Source organism: Macaca fascicularis, chromosome 6, assembly GCF_037993035.2.
Source record: "Macaca fascicularis isolate 582-1 chromosome 6, T2T-MFA8v1.1".
In the NCBI taxonomy this organism is placed as follows: domain Eukaryota; kingdom Metazoa; phylum Chordata; class Mammalia; order Primates; family Cercopithecidae; genus Macaca; species Macaca fascicularis.
The window spans coordinates 72,519,928-72,542,702 of record NC_088380.1 but is presented as its reverse complement, the minus strand read 5'-3'; the positions used below and the strand labels follow the sequence as shown (position 1 = coordinate 72,542,702).

Here is a 22,775-nt window from a genome sequence, read left to right as displayed (position 1 = left end):
AATTTTTCAAAGTCCAAATTTTAAAAACACCACTAATAGTCTTGTGTTTCAAAAGCTAGAGGTACTGAACTTTTTAAAATTGGTCCTAAATACATACTGCATCATTTTATACTAAACACATAATACATTATTGTACAATTAGATGTAATAGTTAGAATAGTGTATACTCCAGATTTTTTACACTGGGCTTTAAGTTAAAGAGCTGGTTTGTCTCACATACTATGTATCTATTCAATGCACAGACGCTTTTTAAAATAATATAAACTCCCCTATATTAGCCTGTCATAATGATCCCTGTAAATATGTGTTTACTAGCTTTATTGATAACTGTTCTAACTTAAGGACAAATTCAGACAACAAACATGGTGTATGAATACAACAAGTTCATTTCATGAGCAATGATATGGAATATTATAAAGAATAGAAATCATCCCTTGGTTTTCAACAATATTTATTGAGTTCCTCCTAGATGCTAGTACATTTGTTATATGACCTTTAATTTTAAATAACTCAACTATACCCATCTACTTATTTAGTACACTCAAAACTCACATATTACAGTGTGCATTTTACAGAAGAATACGCAGACACCAAGAGGGTGTGTGACCTGCTCAGGATTACCTTGCAACATAGGGTTGGAGCCAGGAATGGAGATATGCAGGTTTCAGCCTAGCTTTACTAATACAAATATACCTCATTGGCAGGTTCAAATGTTCGACATAGTATCTATATTTGTAAATTAACTTAATTCTTAAATTCACTAGGTGGCGTTACTCTTATGAACTCTACAGTGACATCTGTGGTAATATAAATACATAAAATGTGTACTCTGTAAGTAGTCTCCTTACATTGGAATTTCTAAAAACAGCTACTCTATGTAATGTCTTTCTTTAAATGTTAGATGCAATGGGAGTAAAAGCAAATTAGGTTTTGTATTAAGCCAGGGTAAAGTTGTAACCATGAAGTGGCAGAACTTTTAAGCACTTTTATGTTGTTATTTTTCACAGCATGAAGACTTATCTCATCCAGAAGAGAAATATTCTTTATCCATTATACAGAGGACAGCAGGTGTAGTAAAAATATATTAAGTACAATAAAAACCTAGCACTCTAATAATATATTAGTAAATATTCCTTTGTTTTGTAGCAAATCTTTTAAATAGAAAACAGCTCCATTATTTTAATTAATGAAAAATAATGATTCCTTTATTTCTAAAATTAAAGGCCCATGAAATTCATGCCCCTCACAAGCACCATATGCTTCAACCATCTCCTCTGAAGTTGTGATAATAGACATATTACAGAAATGACAAAAACTCAAAAAGGAATTTCTTCTGAAAAACACATTTTCAGATCATTTAAAATGAATTAACGGAAAGAGAAAACTCACAGAAGAATTACTATCCAGTCACTAATAATCTGAACTATTCAGAGTTTAATAGAGTTAATCATCTTTTTAACAAAGAGCCTTTCCATATTTAACAAGTGACCCCGAGGAGGACGTGGACACAAACAGCTGTGCATTACCAGAACTTTATAGAGGTGATGAAAACAAAGAAAAGGAAATCCACAGCAGTGACTAACCACACTGTGCATTCAAAAACAATGACCACACTGAAATTCATTAAGGAGGTAGTCTGTTTACTTAGGTTTGAACAATAGATGGTATGTAACCCCAACTTCTCTAATCCCTCTTTTGTTTAGCTTCAAATAATCCTTTAGTTGCCTATATTATAATATTAATATTATAGTAATGTGACTATTAGTATTAATAATTGATACTTAGAACAAAAAGCAGAGAGCTGAGATTCAAAGACTTAATATTAAGGAAATATTTCTAAATGTGCTGTATATTCTGTATTCGCAAGCATTTTTTTAATATGAAAATAATATATGAGTTTAACAATGGCTAATGATTAGATTCTTTCACAAAGAAAAAATATCACTTCCACACAGGACAAAGAGTTATGCAGGAGTTAACCATACTAATGGTGAACATACTGATGTTCTGGCTTCCTTAAACTTATCAACTGCCAAGCAGATGTTTCGTTGTTTCCTTTTTTCCCCAAGTTTTCTCATTTGCCAAGTTTTAACTCAGAATGTATTTGTACAATAAAGTCAAAGTAATTTCATTAGAGAAACTTGGGCACAAAAAAAGCAAGGCAGTGAGATACATATCTTTTCTTCTCTCAACATAAACAAATTACAGCAAACTTTGATTGAACTGCCAGCAAAAACTTTCATTTCACTGACGGGGAAAATTCCCAGCAGCTGCACACAACTGCAAGGCGATCAGACAGATGCCGCCGAGTGGAGGTTGATCCCGACACAAAACTGAGTCCTGTGTTCCCAGAATTGAAAGGAGTTGCTACCCCTCGACAGACTTCCCAGACACTTGACAGCATGCCAGATCAGTGCATCAGCTGTCACTGCCAGCCACGATTTAACTATTCTTGAATAACCAATAGAAAAACAAACCACCAAAGTGTCAAACTAAAAGTCGTATCTATTGTCTCTGACAAAAGCAGCTTCCTCATTGAACCCTGTGATGTGTCATACCTGTAACTAGAAACTCCATATAGCGTTGCCATGTAGATACTAAGAACTATGCACATATTCGTGCCCAGTAAAGGAATGACAAGGGAACTTTGAAATTCTCAATGGCTGGCCACTGACAATGCTACATGTCAAGAATGGAGCAGTCTCCTACCTGGAGCCCTCTTCGTCTTAGAATGCTGGACTCATCCATCTCACCCTCTGCTTTCTCTGAGCCTCTCACAACAGTCTAGCCATGCTGTACTACCTCTACTTCGGCACGCTAATTCAGAGCCCAGCAGCTGCTAAACACTTACATCACGCTCTAGCTGATTGGAGCCCAGAGTCAGCTGGTCCAGCTTAGTTATTCACTCCAGCAACTTCGGAGATCACGGATGCTTGCAGTTCGGTGGGAGAGAGCAGCAAGTGGGCTCAGACACCTAATGCATTTATCCAGGCAGAGGAGGCTCTTGCTATTAGACAGGAAATTGTGAGATCCTTGTTTTCTCTTCTTCAAAATGCTGGCTGTAGTATTCCAGGAGACCACTAAATGGCTTTTGGCAGTAGCTTTGGGTCAAGCCCCATCTGAAGCAACTATAAGGTCACAGTGGCTAAGTAAATCAGTGGTGACAGACACCTCTGTAAAAGACAGCCGCTGATTGGGATGGTGAAAAACTAGGGCACAGCTGGTCAGCCAAGCAGCACCACTATGCCTGGCGCTCATCTCTTCTGAAGGCATCAAAGAAAACAAAAATGTAGCAGAACACACATGCTGCCTGCAAACCCGAAAACGGAGGGCTCAAGGCAGCTGCTCTCCAGCCACCGAACCCTTTACACCTCCCAGCGTGAAAGCCCATTCATTTACATAAATACCTGCCAGTCAATTCCTAGCCCAAAGACAGAAACAGTTTAGATTTTAATTTCCCTCATGATAATAACTTAGTTCTGCTGATACCTGATCAAAATGTAAAAATGGGGGGTGGGGGAGGATTCTAAGAGCCATCATTAGTTGGAATATTTAACCTATGTATAGTCTATAAGCAGCTAAAAAAAAAAAAAATTCCCATCATGTGCAATTTCACAGTCTGTTTCAGCTTGTTTACTCCGCTCATCCTCATCTTATTTCAATTGAAAGCAACCAAGAGATGAATATTAAGTTTTCATTACTGGCATGGCACAGGAGTAACAACATACGACACTACCAATTTACAATAAATTATTCCTCCTTGGTGTCTATTCTAAAGATATGTAAATTGAGAGAATAGTTTGATCCTGAGAGAGATACAAGGACTAACAGTACTTTGTCTAAGAACTACCTCTTTCACTCTATCCATCAGAATAATTATTTTTCTTGAAAGTTAGGAAGACAGGTATAAACATTTTTTTAAATCACTAACTCCTGGATTTTACTTAACCCAGTTATCTAGTGATGTTTAAATGTGGGAGAGGGGAAGGAAGTGTCTAGCTGTTCCCTACCCATTCACCTGCTATTCCACTCGTTTTCCATCTCTTTCTGTCTGTCAACACACTATTAGGCTTGCTATCAATTGATTAGATTATGTCATTAAAAATAGCTCAGGGATTTATGAATCTAACCACTGAGGAAAACTAATTGCATTTTATGTTCCCAAAAGGTCTTTGCGTACATCTCCAGACATACAAAGAGAAGCCTGTCAAGAAATGCCACACCTAGCAGAGAAAGGTGTCAGGGTATTTTTCCACTTAGGCATGTTCATTTCATACCACTTAAGTAAGAAAGCCCCAGAGAGATTTTAGCTCTTGCTTATATGTGGAGGAGTAATAGCATCTCTAATGCAAAACACAGCACAAAAACTAGTCGTTCTTCAAGTCAAAGTGTATCAACAAATTCTAGCACAAATGAATTTTTTAAAAAGATTTTTAAAACTATGTTTTTGTTTAAATCAAAGGACAAAATAAACAAAAACCACCTAAGAGAGGGAGAAAGGGCCAGCCTTGTTATATCTTTTGGCAATCTGTAATGCTGGTGGAGAACAGACCCCAACCTTCACAGGCTCACCTGCACTTGAATCTGTTCCTGCAAAGAAAAAATCTGGCTCTTCAGTGAAAACAAAGGGAATGATAGTTGTTGCCTGCTTTCTCCCTCAAGTCACCCTCCTGAGGGAGGAGCACAAAAAGTTCCCTGAATGTCAAGAGTTGTTTTAGACAAAGCCTTGGCAGCAGCTCCAAATATATTTACCAACTTACAGTGTCATTGCTATCTGCCCACAGACGCAAAAGGAAGTCCTGACTGATTTTGGAAAATATCTTGACCCAAGAAGCTCAATTTTTATAAGCAAAAGTCAAGCATGGTGTACACACATACTCTTCTACTCTGAGGACAACCATCTTCATTGTGCTGGTCCTTCTAGAAAAACCGGGGTCTAGAGAAGGACACCAAGTTCCCACTACAGAGAAAGAGATGGGGGATGGAGGGGTCATGGGGGGACAAACCAATTTCCCCCTTGAAACACAAATTAGGTCATCAGGAGAACAAAACAAAACAGGTAGAGAGAGAGCCCAGAAGTATCTTTTCTGTGACCAATCGTGTAAGCTTGTTGGAAGCACTATCAGAAGACATTTCGAGGACACACTGTCAAAATGTCAGCTGACGTGCGTGCATCTTAGGCACTCTGCAGCTCGAAGTGTTTGGGAGGTGGTGGGAGTGACAAACGGGAATCTGGCTAAGGACAAAAAATATGTTTCTTAACAAAGGAATATTCTGAGATAAAGTCTAAGTGAGTGTTCCACCATTAACTAAGTCTAAAATGAGGATTATGACCATCATACCATCAAATCTAGTATGAAAAAATATCGATTACCTGTCAAAATGTATCATTTTGAGAAGTGATACACATACATTTTAAAGAAATAAAACCAGCCAGAGGCAAAAACATTTGGGACAAAAATGAAAGGCTGCTGAAAAATAACATCAAGCAATAATGGCTTAGCGGAGGGAATAGTAAAAGGAAAATTGCTACATTTACCCTTTGCTATATATTTTCTCATCAAGATAAGCCATGTGTTAAAATGCAATAAAAACTTCAAATGATGACACTATTCACAGGTAATAATTAGGATCTAGCCTAATTTCCATTAATAAACTCATTTTTCCTGCAATTTTAGACCTTCATGGAATATGTTCACAATATTGTAAGTCAATTCACAAAGTACCAGCCTCAATATGTATTGCTTTTACATGTGTATTCAAATCATAAAACCTGGTAGGCTTTGTCATTAATTGTAATCTAAAGCCAGGGCTTTGTAGTATTTCATTAAAATAAAATTATTTGTATGGATACACCACATGCCCACTCTATTATAGGCATAATTTACTTCCTGGAATACTCAAAATCCATGGTCACTGTCATAAAGGTCAAATTTAAATTTTAAGAATTATTGCAATTAAATGGTTTACAGAAACAGTAACAACTCCAAATACCAACTGAGAAAAACCAGTGGGAAAGAAAACGTCTGGTTGAACATATTTCAAAAAAGCGTACATTGAGATTTTGTAATATTGTCCACAGTGATGTTTGGTACAAGGATATGGGTTTGTCCTCGATTTACACGGCCAGATATCTTTCACATGCAGTCATGTGCTACATACTGACATTTCAGCCAATGATGGGCCACATATATGATGGTGGTCCCATAAGATTATAATACGGCTGAAAAAATCCTATTGCCTAATGACATCTTGATGATCCTGACTCTGTGTAGGACTAGGCCAGTGTGTGTGTTTGTGTGTGTGTGTGTGTGTGTGTGTGTGTGTGTGTCTTAATTTTTAACAAAAAAGTTTGCAAAGTTAAAAAATACATTTTTAAACAGAAAAAAGCTTAAAGAAGAAGAATATAAAGACAGAAAAATATTTTGGTACAGCCACATAATGTGTGTTTTAAGCTAAGCAATATTGCAAAATAATTCAAAAGTTTTTAATATTAAAAAGTTTATAAAGTAAAAGGGTTACAGTAAGCTAAGGATAATTTATTATTGAATAAAGAAAAATATTATTTATAAATTCAGTGTAGCCTAAGTGTACATTATTTGTAAAGTCTACAGTAGTACACTGCAATGTATGAGGCCTTCACATTCACTCACCACTCACTCATTGACTCACCCACAGCAACTTCCAATCCTGCAAGCTCCATTCATAAGTGCCCTATACAGATATGAAATATCTTTTATATTGTATTTTTTTTTTTTTTTTTGAGACGGAGTCTCATGCTGTTGCCCAGGCTGGAGTGCAGTGGCGGGATCTCGGCTCACTGCAAGCTCCGCCTCCCGGGTTCCCGCCATTCTCCTGCCTCAGCCTCCTGAGTAGCTGGGACTACAGGCGCCCGCCACCGCGCCTGGCTAATTTTTTGTATTTTTAGTAGAGACGGGGTTTCACTGTGGTCTCGATCTCCTGACCTTGTGATCTCCGCCCGCCTCGGCCTCCCAAAGTGCTGGGATTACAGGCTTGAGCCACCGCGCCCGGCCTATATTGTATTTTTAAGGTACATTTTCTATGTTTAGATATACAAATACTTGCCATTGTATTGCAACTGACTACGTATTCAGTACAATAACATGCTGTATAGGTTTGTAGACTAGGAGCAATAGGCTATACCATCTAGGTTTGTGTAAGTACAGTCAGTGATGTTCACACAACAATGAAATCACCTAGCAACACATTTCTCAGAACACGTCCCTGTTAAGTGACACATGTCTGTACTTAGAAATAAGTTATCTCTTTTCACTAGTTCTGTGTTGGTTACCCCAAAGTAAACAAATCTTCTGATGTTACCCATTCTTCAGCAACTGAAATGTTCATCGAGGAAGTACTGTGAGGAACAGTGGAGGCGTTCCCACTCCACTCCACTCCACTGGCCTAATCCAGCCCCATCTGGCAGCTCTCACTGAACTGCCTACCCAAAAGTCATGGGAGCCGAAGTTGGAGGGCAGTGGAGAGGATCGTCCTCTGGTAAAGATGTTGTTTCTCCCACCACACTAGCCAGAAGGAAGAGTCACAGAGGAGTGATAGAGAGGAGTACCACTGTGTTGCCCTGTCCCTCATCCCACCAGTCAGAGTTCTGGGTGTGCTAGGAATGTGATTTCCAATACCATCACTACAGTTTGGGGTGGGATCTCTCCTGAACACCATCTTGCATTAAGTGTGACCATGATCACTACTTCTCAACAAGGCAGACAGCCTTAAAATAGATATCCCATTAGTTACTTGTAGACAACAGACCAAGGGTTCATATGTCTTTCTACATGTTCATTCAGAGGTAAGTCAATATGGCCAAGTGGATGAATATCTCCATTCATTCACTGATTACTTCTTTCCATTCATAGATAACTGCCAGTGGCCAATGAATATGTTGTATTAGATCATAAAAGATTACAAAGGAGAAACAGATGATTCATGAAAATACATACATCCATTATTGTGATTATAATATCTTGAATGCCAAAGAGCAACACAGCTGTGAGATTAGTGTCTACATTTAAATTCCTTCTTAATTTTTGTACTTTACTTTCCCTAATGTCTCACTTCTAAATATTAATAACAATGGCCAGCCGGGTGCCATGGTTCATGCCTGTAATCCCAACACTTTGAGAGGCCGAGGCAGGTGGATCACCTGAGGTCAGGAGTTCGAGACCAGCCTAGCCAACATGGTGAAACCCCATCTCTACTAAAACTATAAAAATTAGCAGGGTGTAGTGGCACACACCTGTAATCCCAGTTACTCAGGGGGCTGAAGCATGAGAATCTCTTGAACCCAGGGGGTGGAGGTTGCAGTGAGCCGAGATTGCACCACTGCACTTCTGCCTGGGTAACAGAGCAAGACTCCATCTAAAAAAAAAAAAAAATGGCCAACATTTGTTGATCACATTATGTGCCAGTCATTGCTATAAGTGCTTTATATGTATCATCTCATCAAACCCTCACAACATGAGTGAGAAGCCATTATAATTCCCATTTCACAGATGAAGAATCAACACTCAGAGAAGTTAAATAATTTCCTTCGATTCCACAGCCAAGCCAAGGTAGGGGTGGTGTATTAGTCCATTTTCATACTACCTAAAAAAACTGCATGAGACTGGGAAATTTATAAAGGAAAGAGGTTTAACTGACTCACAGTTCAGCATGGCTGGGGAGGCCTCAGGAAACTTACAATCACAGCAGAAGGTGAAGGGGAAGCAAGCCACCTTCTTCACGACATGGCAGGAAGGAGAAGTGTCAAGTGAAGAGGGGGAGAGTCCCTTATAAAACCATCAGATCTCATGAGAACAGCAGGGGGGAAACGGACTCCATGATCCAGTTACCTCTATCTGGTCTCTCCCTTGACACATGGGGATTATGAAGATTGTAATTCAAGATGAATTTGGGTGGGGACACAAAGCCAAACCATATCAGCTGGGATAGGATACCAACCTTGATCAGGTTGACTCCAGAGTTTGAGCTCCTAACACCATGCTCTACTGCCTCTTGGAGTTTAAACAGAGAAGGAAACAGTGATTTCAAAGTGAATTAATAATGTGAAAGGTGTCAGATCCTTTAGCTCCTGAGAAAAAATGAGCACATCATAAGTTGTCAATGGTCAGAGCACACCAGAAAGAGCATTCCAATCCCCAATTCTCTGAGCCATGTGCCTATAAAAGAGACAAGCAGCAGGGCCCCCAGCTACTTTAGAGGGGAAATTAGAGATACTCCCCTGGGCAGGAGGGGTGGAGGAAGAGGGCTGGTCAGAAACAGGCTTCCTTCTATTTTCCTCCTAAATGTCTCTGGGCCCCCACTCTGAGCTTGAACAACTTTTCATCCTTCTGACTTCAAAATTATACAGTCCTAAATATAACACATTTATTTACAATCAAGTGTATTCCACAAAACCAAGAGCACCCTTCCCATTGCCATGCCAGGCATAACACACATCCCTGCTAACTTGCAGGGGTTCTGACAGCTCTTCATTTTCTAGTCTGATGGTTTTTCTGGAATTTACCATGGAAGGCAACTCCTTAATTCTCTTTCCTTTTAGGTGAAATGACTCAGGGCAAGGCCACTCACTCTGTTCTGAGAAGTGCTGGGAAGAAAGGAGGAAAAACCCCAACTCTGACATCTGCCTTGATTTCCTGGAAGCCGTGCCTCCCCAGTGTACTTATAAGTACCAGGTGCTGAGAGCCAGTCCCTGTGCAGGCTTTGCCAAAGAGAAAGCTGGTAGGCTGGGCAAGTCCCTGAACTTCCTTGAGCTTTGGTTTCTCATCTGTAAAATGAAAATATTATGGGCTTATCATCAGGAAGCTGGGGAAGTGAAGAGGCAACCTTCTGGGAAATTGAGACACTGGTTTCACTGCCCTCAAGGTAAAAAGGCAGCCCATGCCCCTCACTGTGGACACCTGGTGCCTCCCTACTGAACCCACAGTCCTGTCTCCTAACCCTCTATCCTCCTTCAGGCCATTACTGTCTCACCAAGCGTCTGCTTCACACAGCTGCTCAGCTACCTTCCTGGCTTCAAGGATCCTGCTCTGAACATGCTCAAGGCTGAGGAGGGCACCGAGGTTTCCCATCAGCCCCTCCTCAACACCAGTCTCCCAAGTCAGACAGCAGAGTTCAGAAACCAGTGATGAGCTGAGCCTCACATGCCTAAAACACACACTACAGCATTAATGTTCACACTGAGAACAGGTTAAATCCTCAGCTAAGGTTGACATGAATCTTTATTACCATATAAAATTAATGCCATAACATTACAATATTACTGCCTGCTGTTATTAATGGCTAATCTTTAGGAATATTTACTATTCATTAAAGTAACATACAAATGAACCAGATATTAATTACCGTGTCATCAAAACTCAAAAGTAAAATGACACCTGGAAACAGGTTCCACACTATTTAAAGTGCCAGGTGATATTACACTCAGGAACAAATACCAAAGCCACAAATTTTCTCTCCCTATACTTTAAAATAGTCATTTGAAATTTTAAATAAAGTTCTAACCTCTAAAGTTAACAAAGGTAAAGACACAGCAGACACATACTGTGTATGTCTTTTTCTCACCAAATAAAACAGACTTTGAACCTGTCAGAAAGACTAAAACAAAGGGCAGTATGCCTTCCAGGGAAAGAAGGAATTTTTTCCACTCCAAAGAAAAGAGAGTGTCTCATACCTTCCCACTGATAATACAACAAAGTCTGAATTTATCCAAAGAGGAGCATTTTCTAAAACACATTTCATTTAGCAAAAATTGCAGGTGGGGTCAGTAGCGAGCACATGCCTATGAAATAAGCCACATCCCATGTTGCCTGCGTTCAGCTCTGTTTTCCTTCCCACCTGCAATCCTGAAGACTTCTTAAATGTATGCAATTGGTGATTTCTACAAGGTAACATGCATGATTTTGCTTAAGTCTTTTCACAAGAAAGCTATATTGCCTTGACGTTTGCATCATCTTTTTTTATCTAATTATTTCTGGCATATTAGCCATCAAATCACTACTGACAATATGACAGGAATCATGGTATTGAAAAAATTACATCCTAGGAAGAAATAATAAAATATAAATCACATACATAATTTTCTTTTGAACATTTTAACAATGACACCCTCATATACATATGAAATATAGCAGACTATCCTCATAAATGCCCTAACATCAATCACAGCAGGAAAATATTCTCTACTTTGCAAACACACGAATCCAACAAAATATAGCATTTCTAATAAAACTGGGTAATAGAACTTCATTTTTTTTCATACGAGAGTGTTTATGAAGATCTGATGATTGGAAATAGCTCCAATATATATTTTTTCAATTATGTCCCTTCCTGTCTAAATGATGCACAGCTAACACTGGGACCATGAACTAATATTTAGCAAAGTCCCATATGTCATATTAATATACAGATTAAGAAGGAACTAGATGAGTGAAGTGATGTTGGCAGTATTGCCATTGTATGATAACTATCCATTGCAGAAGCTTTAGAAACTCATATGTTAACATGTATATTTACTGAAGATAATACTAACGGCATCATCTAAGCATTTTATGAGCTTCTGAAACAGAGATTCCTACAATTATCCCTAAAGTGAAAAGATGCACCTAGAGATAAAAGATCAAGGAAAATTATTATTTTTTAAACTTTGGACTCTATATTCCAAGTATAGCTACTACATCAGAGATTAGAAAAAGCACATTCAGGCTATATATGTATTTAAAAATCCCACAGTGGCTGAGCGCAGTGACACATACCTATAATCCCAGCACTTTGAGGGACCAAGGCAGGTGGACTGCTTTAGCCCAGGAGTTCAAGACAGGCCTGGGCAACATAGTTTGTAATGTTTAAGAAGTGTGAAACCCCATCTCTAAAAAGAAAAAAAAAAATCCCACAAAAATTATCTGGGTATGGTGCTGTGTGCCTGTAGTCCCAGCTACTTGGGAGGCTGAGGTGGGAGGATCAATTGAGCCTGGGAGATCTAAGCAGCAGTGAGCTGAGATTGCACCAGTGCACTCCAGCTTGGGGGACAGAGTGAGACCCTGTTGGAAAAAAAAAAAGAAAAAAAGAAAATCCCACAGTGAGGAGAAGCTAAGTTCTAGATTAAATGCACTGTTGCCTAGCCAAACTTCTCAAAAAAAAAAAAAAAAAGTAAACACGAAATGGAAAAGACTCTGGAAAATTTTCTAAGGCAAAAAACCAAGCTTGTCACCCTGGAATTTAAAATATGATTGACCAAAGACATACATGTTAACTAAAATTAGTATGGGATCCCTCGTGTGAATCAAGCATTCTTTCTTACATCTGTGTTTTTATATTAGACAGGCATTACAACTTAGATCTGAAGTGACTGTGCAAGCTGACTATTTTAAACCCTAAGTTTAAGATCATGTTTTCAGCCTTAGTCTACCTAGAGGCATCACCTTAAACTAATTCTAAGATTTTGACCACAAGCTTCACTCTGATCTTGTTTGCATTACACACACATAGCCAAGCACTTCTGGTGACTTTCACAGACACTGAGAGGCCAAATAGGTTTGAGAGGTATATATAATTTTTTTCTTAATAGCTAAGTTTCTTTCAGGTAGCAATGCAGAAGGGTAGATGTTCCCCCATGTATCTTGCTCGCCATTCCACTACTCCCTACATTTGGTTTGACTTCCTATCATCCTGTGCTAACATGCCATCCATTTCAGACACAAACAGAAATGAGGCTGCCACCTGCCAACTAGTTAACAGTTGAAAGAGAAGTGCTCCCTGAGAGTCTATCACAGAACACGGTAAGCAATGTGTGTTCCCCTTCTCTACGACATTAACTCTGTCTTCTAGCATCCCTTAAGTGGACTCTTTGTAACACAAAATGGGCTCCAGATTCTATCTCATTAATCCTCATCAGCTTCTTGAGAAGTGGAAAAAGAAGAGATCAGTCCAATTTACCAATGAGGAAAATGAGACAATGAGGTTCCAAGAAGAGCCCAAGGTCATGAAAACAGTAAAAAAGGCAGAGCTGACAAGAGAATTCAGGCTTCGTAGGCCAGAACGCAGGGCCGAGGCGGCCGCCATGTTCCTGAACACCTCCCCTTCTTCCTGCACTTTGGTCGTCGTCCTCATCACCACTGCAGCAGCAATCCAAGGGCAAGCGCTGCCCTGTAGAACTTTCAGATAGACACACAAACGAATAAAAAACCAAATGTGCCCGTACCCACGCATACATATGCATATAGTGGGAGAAACAGAAGCATTAAGCGAAGATCAGACCAAGGAGATATATACATAGGAAGAAGTCACATTAAGCACCACCTGAGGACACACTATTTGTATTTATCTAGTTGAGCAAAAGGATGTGGAAATTACAATGCTTAAACTACAAGGGCACAGACCACAGTGAAATCTGTTCTTTTTTTTAAATTTTTAGTAACAAAGTTTCTCTTTATACTACAAAACCACAGAGTCGAGCATCAATACTCAAAATACCATATGATTCTTGGGGTCAGGGTATACATTGAGCCCATGGCTCTTCCCCAAGACCCTGATGAGCAGCTGCTCTCTCCTTTGCCTTTCTCCATCTCTTAGTTCAAGAAAAACAAACATATGTCTAGTTTTCTTAATAACATTTTAAAATTATGAAAGTAATAGATGTCTACGGCAGAACATCTGGAAGATACAAGAACACCCTAAAGTCATATCTAATTTAAATGAGCAATGATTTATAACCAAAATGTTCATGCACTCTTATGTATACAGGACCTGGAAACTTCTATTAAAAGTTATCTTTAAAATAGCTCTTAAAGTAAAATTTAAGGATGGCTTTCTTTAACCGAAATCCATTTACAACAGACTTCCAAAAAATGACAGTAGATGTTTTAAGAAGTTTGATCTTTCTGGAAGTTGATTTAACTTCTTGGATTTATTGTTTCTCTAGCTTATACAAGAATTTAATAGGGGCTCTAGCACATTATCCTTAAAAATCAAGGCAATCTATCTCAAGTTTTATACACTGATATAAAGTCCCTCTGTTCTGTTAGAAATCCCCAGCTCATTCATTTATATTCATTAATCTTAATGATACCATTAATGCACAATGTGTTTCACAGAAACTAATTGTATTTTGCCAGAATCAAACATTCACAATTATGCCTCCCATTATCACCTAATAAAATAAAATTTAAAAACTCTCAGGCACGTCAATGAATATTTTGGTATATTAACTGATTTGCATTTTTAATGCTATAATAAATTGAGCAGATTATCATCAATTAGATAAATACTATTCTTTAAGTAAGGCAATGGGGAATTATTTTGTAAGAAATTGACAGCACTTTACTCTCACTTCCTTCGGCTTTATTGAATATAGGCTTAGCCCTCTTTGTCCCCTTATCTAAAGCTGGCTTTTGTGACTCAAGCTAATACCACACAACAGAACATATTCCTCTTTAATTTTATATACTTATCATTGCTTTAAGCAATGACAGGAGATTAGGGAGTCAATGTTTTTCAAGTAAGGGAGAAATATCTACCTGGGCAATAAAAATGCCTTAAGTCAGAAGTACATGAATCGATTTGTTTAAATCACTGTATCACTATTTTGTTTTATCCCCTTGATTCAAAAACCAATCATTAAATATCTACTATGAATCAGGCATTATGACGGATGTTGAGAATAGAAAGAAGAAAATGGCTCAGTCCGACCAGAATGCAGTCATGGGGTCGCAAGACACATAGATAAACAAACAAAATACAAGGAGATAAGTGGAGACGCGGGGACAAGATCCTCCAGGTGCTGGTGGGGCAGAAGCACTGAGGAAGGGAATAACTCAGAAGGGTGGGTAAAGAGTAAGGGCACGTTTGAGAGAGGAGGTGAACAGAGTCCAAAACAGCAGTTCTCAAATTTATCTGCACATTAGAATCACTGGAGGGTCTTTTATAAATTTCAAAAAAAAACTAAGGCCACAAACAGGCCAATTAAATCACAATCTCTGGAAGTAAGTGGTTTCTGAAGTCACGCCAGGTGATCCCCAAGTGGAGACAAGTTTAGAAATCCCAAGTCTAATGGAAGCAGAAATTCTAAGTGGGCTAGAAGACGATGGGGAGCTAGGGGAAGCATGCCAAGCCCGGAGAGCAGCATGTGCAAAGGCAAACACGGGTAATGGAGCTGAAAATGCAGTGTGATGGCAGCCAGGGTACAGTGGGCCTGGCTCCTTAAGGCAGCCATTCTCTCCAACCTCAAACCATCCTGGACTTTGATACCCGTACAGGTCTACAAAACCAGACCCCACAAATTCTGTCCATTTCCCTCTTTCCAGGTTCGCAGAGTGTAATTTCCTTCTGCTTACTACACTCTTAAATAAAACAGCTCAAATACCTAAAAGACTTTCCTACTATGTTCCTATAATATTTATCATAAATGATTATAAAACTTGAGGAAAGGTGAGGGGATGAGAGAGGTGACTGATGAGAAACAGAAGGGAAAGGAAGCACTGATTCCTGTGGCCGTGAACAGGGGTGTCCAATCTTTTGGCTTCCCTAAGCCACACCGGAAGAAGAAGAATTGTCTTGGACCACACATAAAATACACTAACACTAACAATAACTGATGAGCTTAAGAAAAAAGAAAAAATCACACAAAAAAATCTCATAATGTTTTAAGAAAGTTTACAAATTTGTGTTAGGCTGCATTCAAAGCTGTCCTGGGCTGCGAGTTAGATGAGCATGCCATAAAATAATATGACTTTAATCTCTTTTCACCAAAGACTAGCATTTGCATGGAAAGGCAAGGCACTTTTCCTTAATCTTCCTCTAAAATTGAAGTTCGATGAACTGGATAAGTCCTATCTATATTGGCTTTACTAAACACATTACATGACTCAATTATTAAAAGCAAACAGGTTCCTCCTTCTTTTCCTCCTTGAGGTTTCTCTAATGCCACCTGAACACTGGTGATGATTCCAGACTTTACCTGACAATCCTGAAAATGTGTCACCACTCTCCTCTGGGACAGCAGGTAAGGACGTTTGTGAGGAGCCTGTTAATTGTATACTTCAACTGTCCTCTAAAGAAAACTGGATTCAAAAGGATGTATGTATTCTGTTTTACCTACAGACAAACCTAATAAATTAAATCTGATTCTTATTGGTAAAGCGATACCCTAAGTCATCAGAAATAATACCAATTTCTTTAGGGGGAAAAAATATAATAAAATCTGAATACTTCACCAGAAAGCAGAATTTTTTAAAAACGTTATTTGTCTTCTGAAATACAAGTAAAGCAGTCCCCCTTCCGCTCTAGGGGTAAGTTCCAGGATGCCCAGTGAATGCCTGAAAGCACAGATAGTACCAAACCCCATATATACTGCTTTTTTCTATTAAAATATATATGTGTGATAAAATTTAATTTATAAATTAGGTACAGTAAGAGATTAACAACAATAAAATAGAACAATTATAACTATGCTGTAATAAAAGTCATGTGAATGTAATCTCTCAAAATATTGTACTGTATTCACCTATTTAAACTACAGAAAGTCAAGCCTCAGATAAGGGGGAACTGTGTTCCAAATTTCACTACTCAGTTTTCAGAAGGGATACTTGGATTAAGAAGTAGAAATGTTGCTTCCTTTATATGCTTCTAAAGAAGTATCTTTAAACATTTTGGTATAAAAATCATAACTAATACGTGCTCAGCATGGAGTTATTCCTTTAGCTATGTTTAGTTGTGCATGCAATAAGAATTACTGATAATGCATTCTAGCAACATGAAGTCTATTCCTTCAAATGTAAGTTATACCTAACCCATTCCACTACTTTTTTTAAAAGTTACTGGTAGGAATCCCTCTAGCTCAAGTATGCACCATTTTCAGAACATAATTCAAATATATAAACCTAGGATGTCTGAACGTCTTCCATGCATTATTCTATATACTCAGAATGCTAGCAAGATTAACAGCATTCTCTTACTTGTGGCAGTGATCTACAGCCCAACTTTTGTGGGGAAAAAAAAAATCTCCAGGAAACATCATAAAGCTTTTTAATTTTAACCAGTCTATTAGCATTTAAAAAGTTCTTCCTCGCAATTTTGTTACAATGAGAGAATTAGAAGGTTTTCTTCCTCCAGTTGAATTAGTGAATCACCTTGCACACAGGGCATACCTTTATCTCACACGCTTGACGGATCCATCTTTAAAAAAATCCCCAACATTTTTACCTCCATCCCTTGCAAAGAAGATTTGCTGATGTGCCACCTAGTGGACAAAATACCACCTCCATCAGTGCACTTCACCTTGTCTCTGGAGCTGAAGATCAGAAGAAATATATTTCAGAGGATCATCGAATGAGAAATGTGGAGCCTGTCCCATCAAAGGTGCTCTAGAAGGTGATGCTCTGAATGAGCCAGAAGGGAGTGCTGGCCTCTTTTGCACACCTGTGGCTGCTCCTCATGCTTGATTAGGTGCGAGGGAGGTAGCCAAAGGTGAAAAAAGCCCCACAACAGGACAATGCTTGCCTGAGGCCAGGATGAAAGAGATCACCTCCCTCTCATGTTGATGACCAAGCACCGAAGAGCTCCCTAGCACTAAGGAGGCACAGTAAGCAATTCTTTACTTTTTCCCAATGCCATAAGTTTGAAGTACATGTTGATCATGAACAGGTTATTCTGATTTCATAATTTATTACTAGGACAGGTAATATCACAAAACTGAAAAATATCGCCTTCCCTAAGGTCCCAGGGGAGAGAGAAGGAGCCAAACAGCATAGTCTACTCCTGAGAAGTGGCCCCTGGAGGCCCATTCCTCTTCTTAACCCACACAGGTCCCTGGGATTGGGTGAAGCAGAAAGTGTTCAACTCCTCTCTCCTAACTTTCCAGAGATGAACAGACAAGCAGGATAATTAAAGACCTTATCACACTATCTCATGTTCCCAGTAACCTTCCAACAAAACAATTCTGAAAGCAATGTAAGAGTGCAGAATACATTTCTTATTTTGTCTCCCCATCAAACTACTAGATTTGCATCTAACATTCCTTCTTTCACAACTAAATACTACTTCCTATGGTCTCATTTTTCTGTTTCAAGCTGTCAGAAATAAAAATTCCAGGTTCAGAGCTAAAACCACCTATTTCTTCTCAGTAGGTGAAATATCTACTCAATGCCATGTAATTAGCAGTTTTATAAAACTGACACTTGAGTACCAATCTCCTGCTTCTCCCATTTGGATAATTTATAAGTAAAAATACACGGCAATGTTGCAAGACTAAGAGAGATTTTGTTCAGAAGCTGCACCTGGAGGAAACTCTCCTGCATCTGCCTTTCCTAAGGGAGCAGAGAAGGCCAAAAAGTACAAGAAAGGCAACTGAACAGCTGGAATCTCTTTCTGGTTCTTCCGCTACACTCTTGTATGACCATGGAAAACTCAGTTAATAAACTGTTTCCTTTCATTTGTCTTAGTTTCCTTGAAGGAGGGAAAAATATACTTGTCTGGTTTTACTCTCCAATATTTTAGTTTAAAAATTGTCAAACCTCCAGTAAAGTTGGAAGAATAAACATGCTTATACCTAGATTCAGCAAATGTGAATATTCCTCTAAAATTGCGATACATATTTGTGAAAATACACCCCAAACACATTTTTTCAATTTAATAGAAAAGTCTTGAGATGAAAAGCTCCCCAAAAGAAGGTGATAAAAGATTAATAACTATATATTGAGCAAGATTTCCTAAGAATATTTTTGTCAGGAATTAGATTTCCTTAAAAGCTCCTGGAATGCAACAGCATTCTCATTAACACTTTCCAGGAAATGCTTCCATAAGAAAGGCTGGTCTTAGCTGAATCCTAGAAACATTCCACTTCGGCACTGGAAACCATGGGTTTCAAATGCTCCATTTTAGTGATGTGTAAACTGAGCCCCAGTGATGCAGCTTCTTATCAGCTAACTTTTTATTTCCCATAAATAATACACTTCTAAACTACAAGAGAGGTGGGGACTTCAGAATGAAAAGGAGAGAATAGGGAAGATGGGAACGGAAGGGAGCAGGAAGAGGTAACCACACGTGGTCAAGAGCAGCAGCTCCCAAAACCCACAGACAGCGCCCCACAGTACACAGCATTACTACGTACCAAGGGCAACGCAGAAGAGCTGTCCGTCTCAGCAAACCACAGCCTTCTACTCCACTCCCAAATGTTCAAAATTCACACATTCCCCCTCAGTCCTACATCTCCCTAATTCAACAGTCTGACCCACTTCACACAATGCAAGCATTGCTCTTTATCCACTTTGTAGATTACGCTATTAATGTTTCTTCTGATTATTTCCTAACACAGGTTCTATCGGAGCCAAGATTTGACCACAGCAATGAAGCTGTACCCGTGTGGTTCTGCAAGGTAACCCACCTTTCTAAGTAAACACAGGCAGGGGCTCTCCTGAGGACAGACAGTAAGTGTTCTGTTTCCTGGGCCATGTTTCAAGGTTTTGTGTTAGCGATGGGATTTCCTCTGTTATTTTGGTCTTCTACTCAAGAAATGCAAAGGCTTTTTGTTCATAAAACTATCTAAGGCCATTTTCACAATCCTTAAATCGATAAAAATAATTCAGCAGCAGAATATTAATTTTCAGTAATGTATCTTCTATTGATTATTTCCTTGGCATACTTCCTGGTCTGGTGTGGCTCAGCGGTCAGCTCTGTACCCAATGGCTGTGTGATAATGAGACTTATCGATGGCCTTCTAATGCATACGATTTCACCATTATCCAACTTGCCCGTGCCAGCCTTGCATCATGTTGTTTGCGGTTCTCTCCCTCCTGACCCAAACACGGCCCTAGACCATGGCTAAGAAGCAGTTTACAGCCATCAATTGCTTCATTTGTAAAATTAGGGCACTCATGTACTCCTCTGTAAAATACTTGGAGATGTTTTGATAAATTATAGCCAAGGTACACAATTCCAGTATTGATTCCTAAAGTCACCAGGTTCTCTACCCACCCCTGCTGCATTTGCAGCTATCCTTTAAATATCTTTTCTCCTTTCTGAGGAAAGCATCCGAAAACCTGACAGGTACCATTATTTAGAGTGTGCACTGCCTTCATTGTTTGAGAGTAACAGGTCAAACTCATTTTCATTGCCCGTTTGCTCCCTTTAAATGCGAGTGCGCTAGGACCCAACAGATGGCTAAATCAAGATGTTTACCAGATTAGACTTTCTTGACATGACTGACTACTAAAAAGCTTAAGATAACAGATGTTAGCCTACCCAGAATGTATTATATGTTCTATCAAGACATCAGAAATATTCCTAGGCTTTCCCCAGCTAGGAAATGCAACCAATTTATTTGAATAAAAACAAAGAAAAGTGGCAAAGAAGGGGACTGGGTAGAGGGACCAAGAACTTATTTACCAGTCTTTCCTGGATCATTTTCTCAGTTAAAGTTCTCATGTGTTTACATGAGTCTGTCCTTTAGGTATTTTTTTCATGAATATAGGCTGCTTTTTATTCTTCCCTCCTACCCAAAAATGATGTCATTAAAAACAAAAAGCAGAGTGCTGTCGCAGAGTAATGTATTACCTTCACTAATATGCAAACAATCAAGCTGCATGTGGCCATAAGCTGTTTACTCCCGGCCACAGCCAGGCTAGGATTCCTCAGCAGCAGGGCTGAGAGGCAGCAGAGCGTTACTGACATCTGTCTCTGCAGTGCTCAGAGGCCAACTGTGACGGAGCCCAGGTGGCCGCACAGGAGAGGCCAACATGAGCCACTTCTGCCTGGCAGATCCTCCAAGCCTCTGTCCGGCTCCTGTGCATGCCTGGCTCTGCTCTATTCCAGAATGCCATTGCCCGAAAAGCCCCCAGTGATGTTTTTCCTGCAAACAGTCCCCACTTAAAAGAATAGAGGGAAAGGATGTGGTCATTTTGCAAAGTGATAGCAGCATTATCAGAACTTCTGCTTTCCCAAGGAAGTCCTCTGGGGGACTCAGCAGACACTTTCCCATCCTACTTTGCTACCCCCCTTCTCTGCTCAAGTTCAGCCACACGTATGTATCAAAATCTCTACATATGGCCAATACCCTATGACAGTCAGTAAAGCCTATGATGGTGCAGGGAAGGCAGAAAGAATTGCAGAGAGGAGTGGGGGTAGCAGCCCTTCCAGAACTGTTGCCAGTAGGCCCAATGCTGGCCACACTGGAGAAGGCGGCAGACAGCCCAGACACACCACTCCTCAGGGCAACAGATGCTTTGGTAGCACTCCTATTCATGCTTTTGGCCATATTAACTGGCTACTTACTTGTTCATCTGAGGACACAGCTAGAATAAATTTCCCAGCCTCCCTTGCAGTAGGTGTGGTCACGAGAATGAGTTCCAGACAATGGAATATGGGTAGATGTGTGCCACTCTTCAAGATCTGGCCCATTAACACTTCCCATGCACTCCTTCTCCCATATCCCAATCAGGGTGTCAACACCCAGAGGGACCTTGGAAGTGACATAAAGATGGCAGAATGTCTGTCAGCCTGAGTCCCTGAGTGACCATAGGGAATGGAGCATGGGCCTGCAAAAATGGCCTGTAGGTAAGGAAGAAACAAATTCTTTATATTAAGCCAGTGAGGACTTCAAGTGTATTTGTTACACCACCCATCATTTAATACAACACAACACACTCTAAGGCATTCTGATTAAACACCAGGAGAAGACTTACCTCACCAACTACAAATCGCTTTACAACTAAAAGTAATGGTGTGCCAAGCATTCTCACACTGGGCATCACAGAACTCACAGGCTTTAAAACTGTTGAGAGTCCACCCTCCAGGGACTGGCCAGACAATTTATACAATGGTGCATCTATGCAATGACTCTTCCACTATTAAAAAGGACACAGGAAAGTTGTATGTACTACTATAAGAGATCTTCAGATTAAGTTCAAAAGCAAGTCTCAAACTGTGTATACCCCATCTCTACTAAAAATACAAAAATTACCTGGGTGTGGTGGTGTGTGCCTGTAATCCCAGCTACTCGGGAGGCTGAGGCAGGAGAATCGCTTGAACCAGGGAGTTGGAAGTTGCAGTGAGCCGATATTGCACCACTGCACTCCAGCCTGGCGACAGAGCGAGACTCTGTCTCAGAAAACAAACAAAAAGTCATATATTTTAACTGTACATAATTTTTTTCTGAAACAAGAAACAAATAGTGATAATTACTCATAGGGAGAAGAAAGAGAGAAAGGAATCATTTTTTATTTTATACCTTTCTGTAATCTTGGGATTTTCTAATATTGTATATATTTACTTCTTATAAAAATGTCAATGGAGTAGCAACACTGTGGGCTACTTTTTTCTTTCTCATACATCCCTGTATTTAAAAAGCTACTGTGAAAATGCAAATCAGCAGCGATGAAGGAAGGAACACGACAACAGGATGACTGAACCTCTTCCCCCCAGGAAGATTATCCCCCAAATGAGGATGCTACAAGTTGTTGTTGATCGACTGCCAATCACAACTAGACAGTTCTGAATTTGTAATGGTGACATGGGTGACGATTAAGGCTCCTCTAGTTGATTAGAAAAGTGACACGTAGCAAGAACATTTCTAATTAGTGATCACTGTAGAAATGCCTTAAGGGCCAGCTCCATGTAAGTTTTCTCCCAGATGAATTCATACGTCTTTCCCTCTGAGTCCAAAGCCAACTGTCTGAACACCACATTTTGGGGGCTGGGGGGAAGTTCTGCTTCAAACTATGTAGAGAAAGGCATCAAGAAAGAAAAACGTA

General features: G+C 39.5%; 1 protein-coding gene across 20 annotated transcripts in view; it reads right to left on the bottom strand.

Annotated features, from left to right (window-relative positions):
• The window catches only part of MAST4 (microtubule associated serine/threonine kinase family member 4), a 576,679-nt gene that overhangs the window by 345,048 nt on the left and 208,856 nt on the right, over window positions 1–22,775 (bottom strand). For 6 of the 20 annotated variants that reach the window (XM_065546342.2, XM_073993553.1, XM_045394780.3 and 3 more), the window contains exon 1: window positions 2,710–2,824. The exons of the other annotated variants lie outside the window; for them this stretch is intronic. In XM_065546342.2, coding sequence (XP_065402414.1) covers window positions 2,710–2,748 — 39 coding nt within the window. In that variant the 5' untranslated portion in view covers window positions 2,749–2,824. Of the gene's footprint in view, window positions 1–2,709; window positions 2,825–22,775 lie in introns of those variants that run through there. 20 annotated transcript variants of the gene reach the window in all.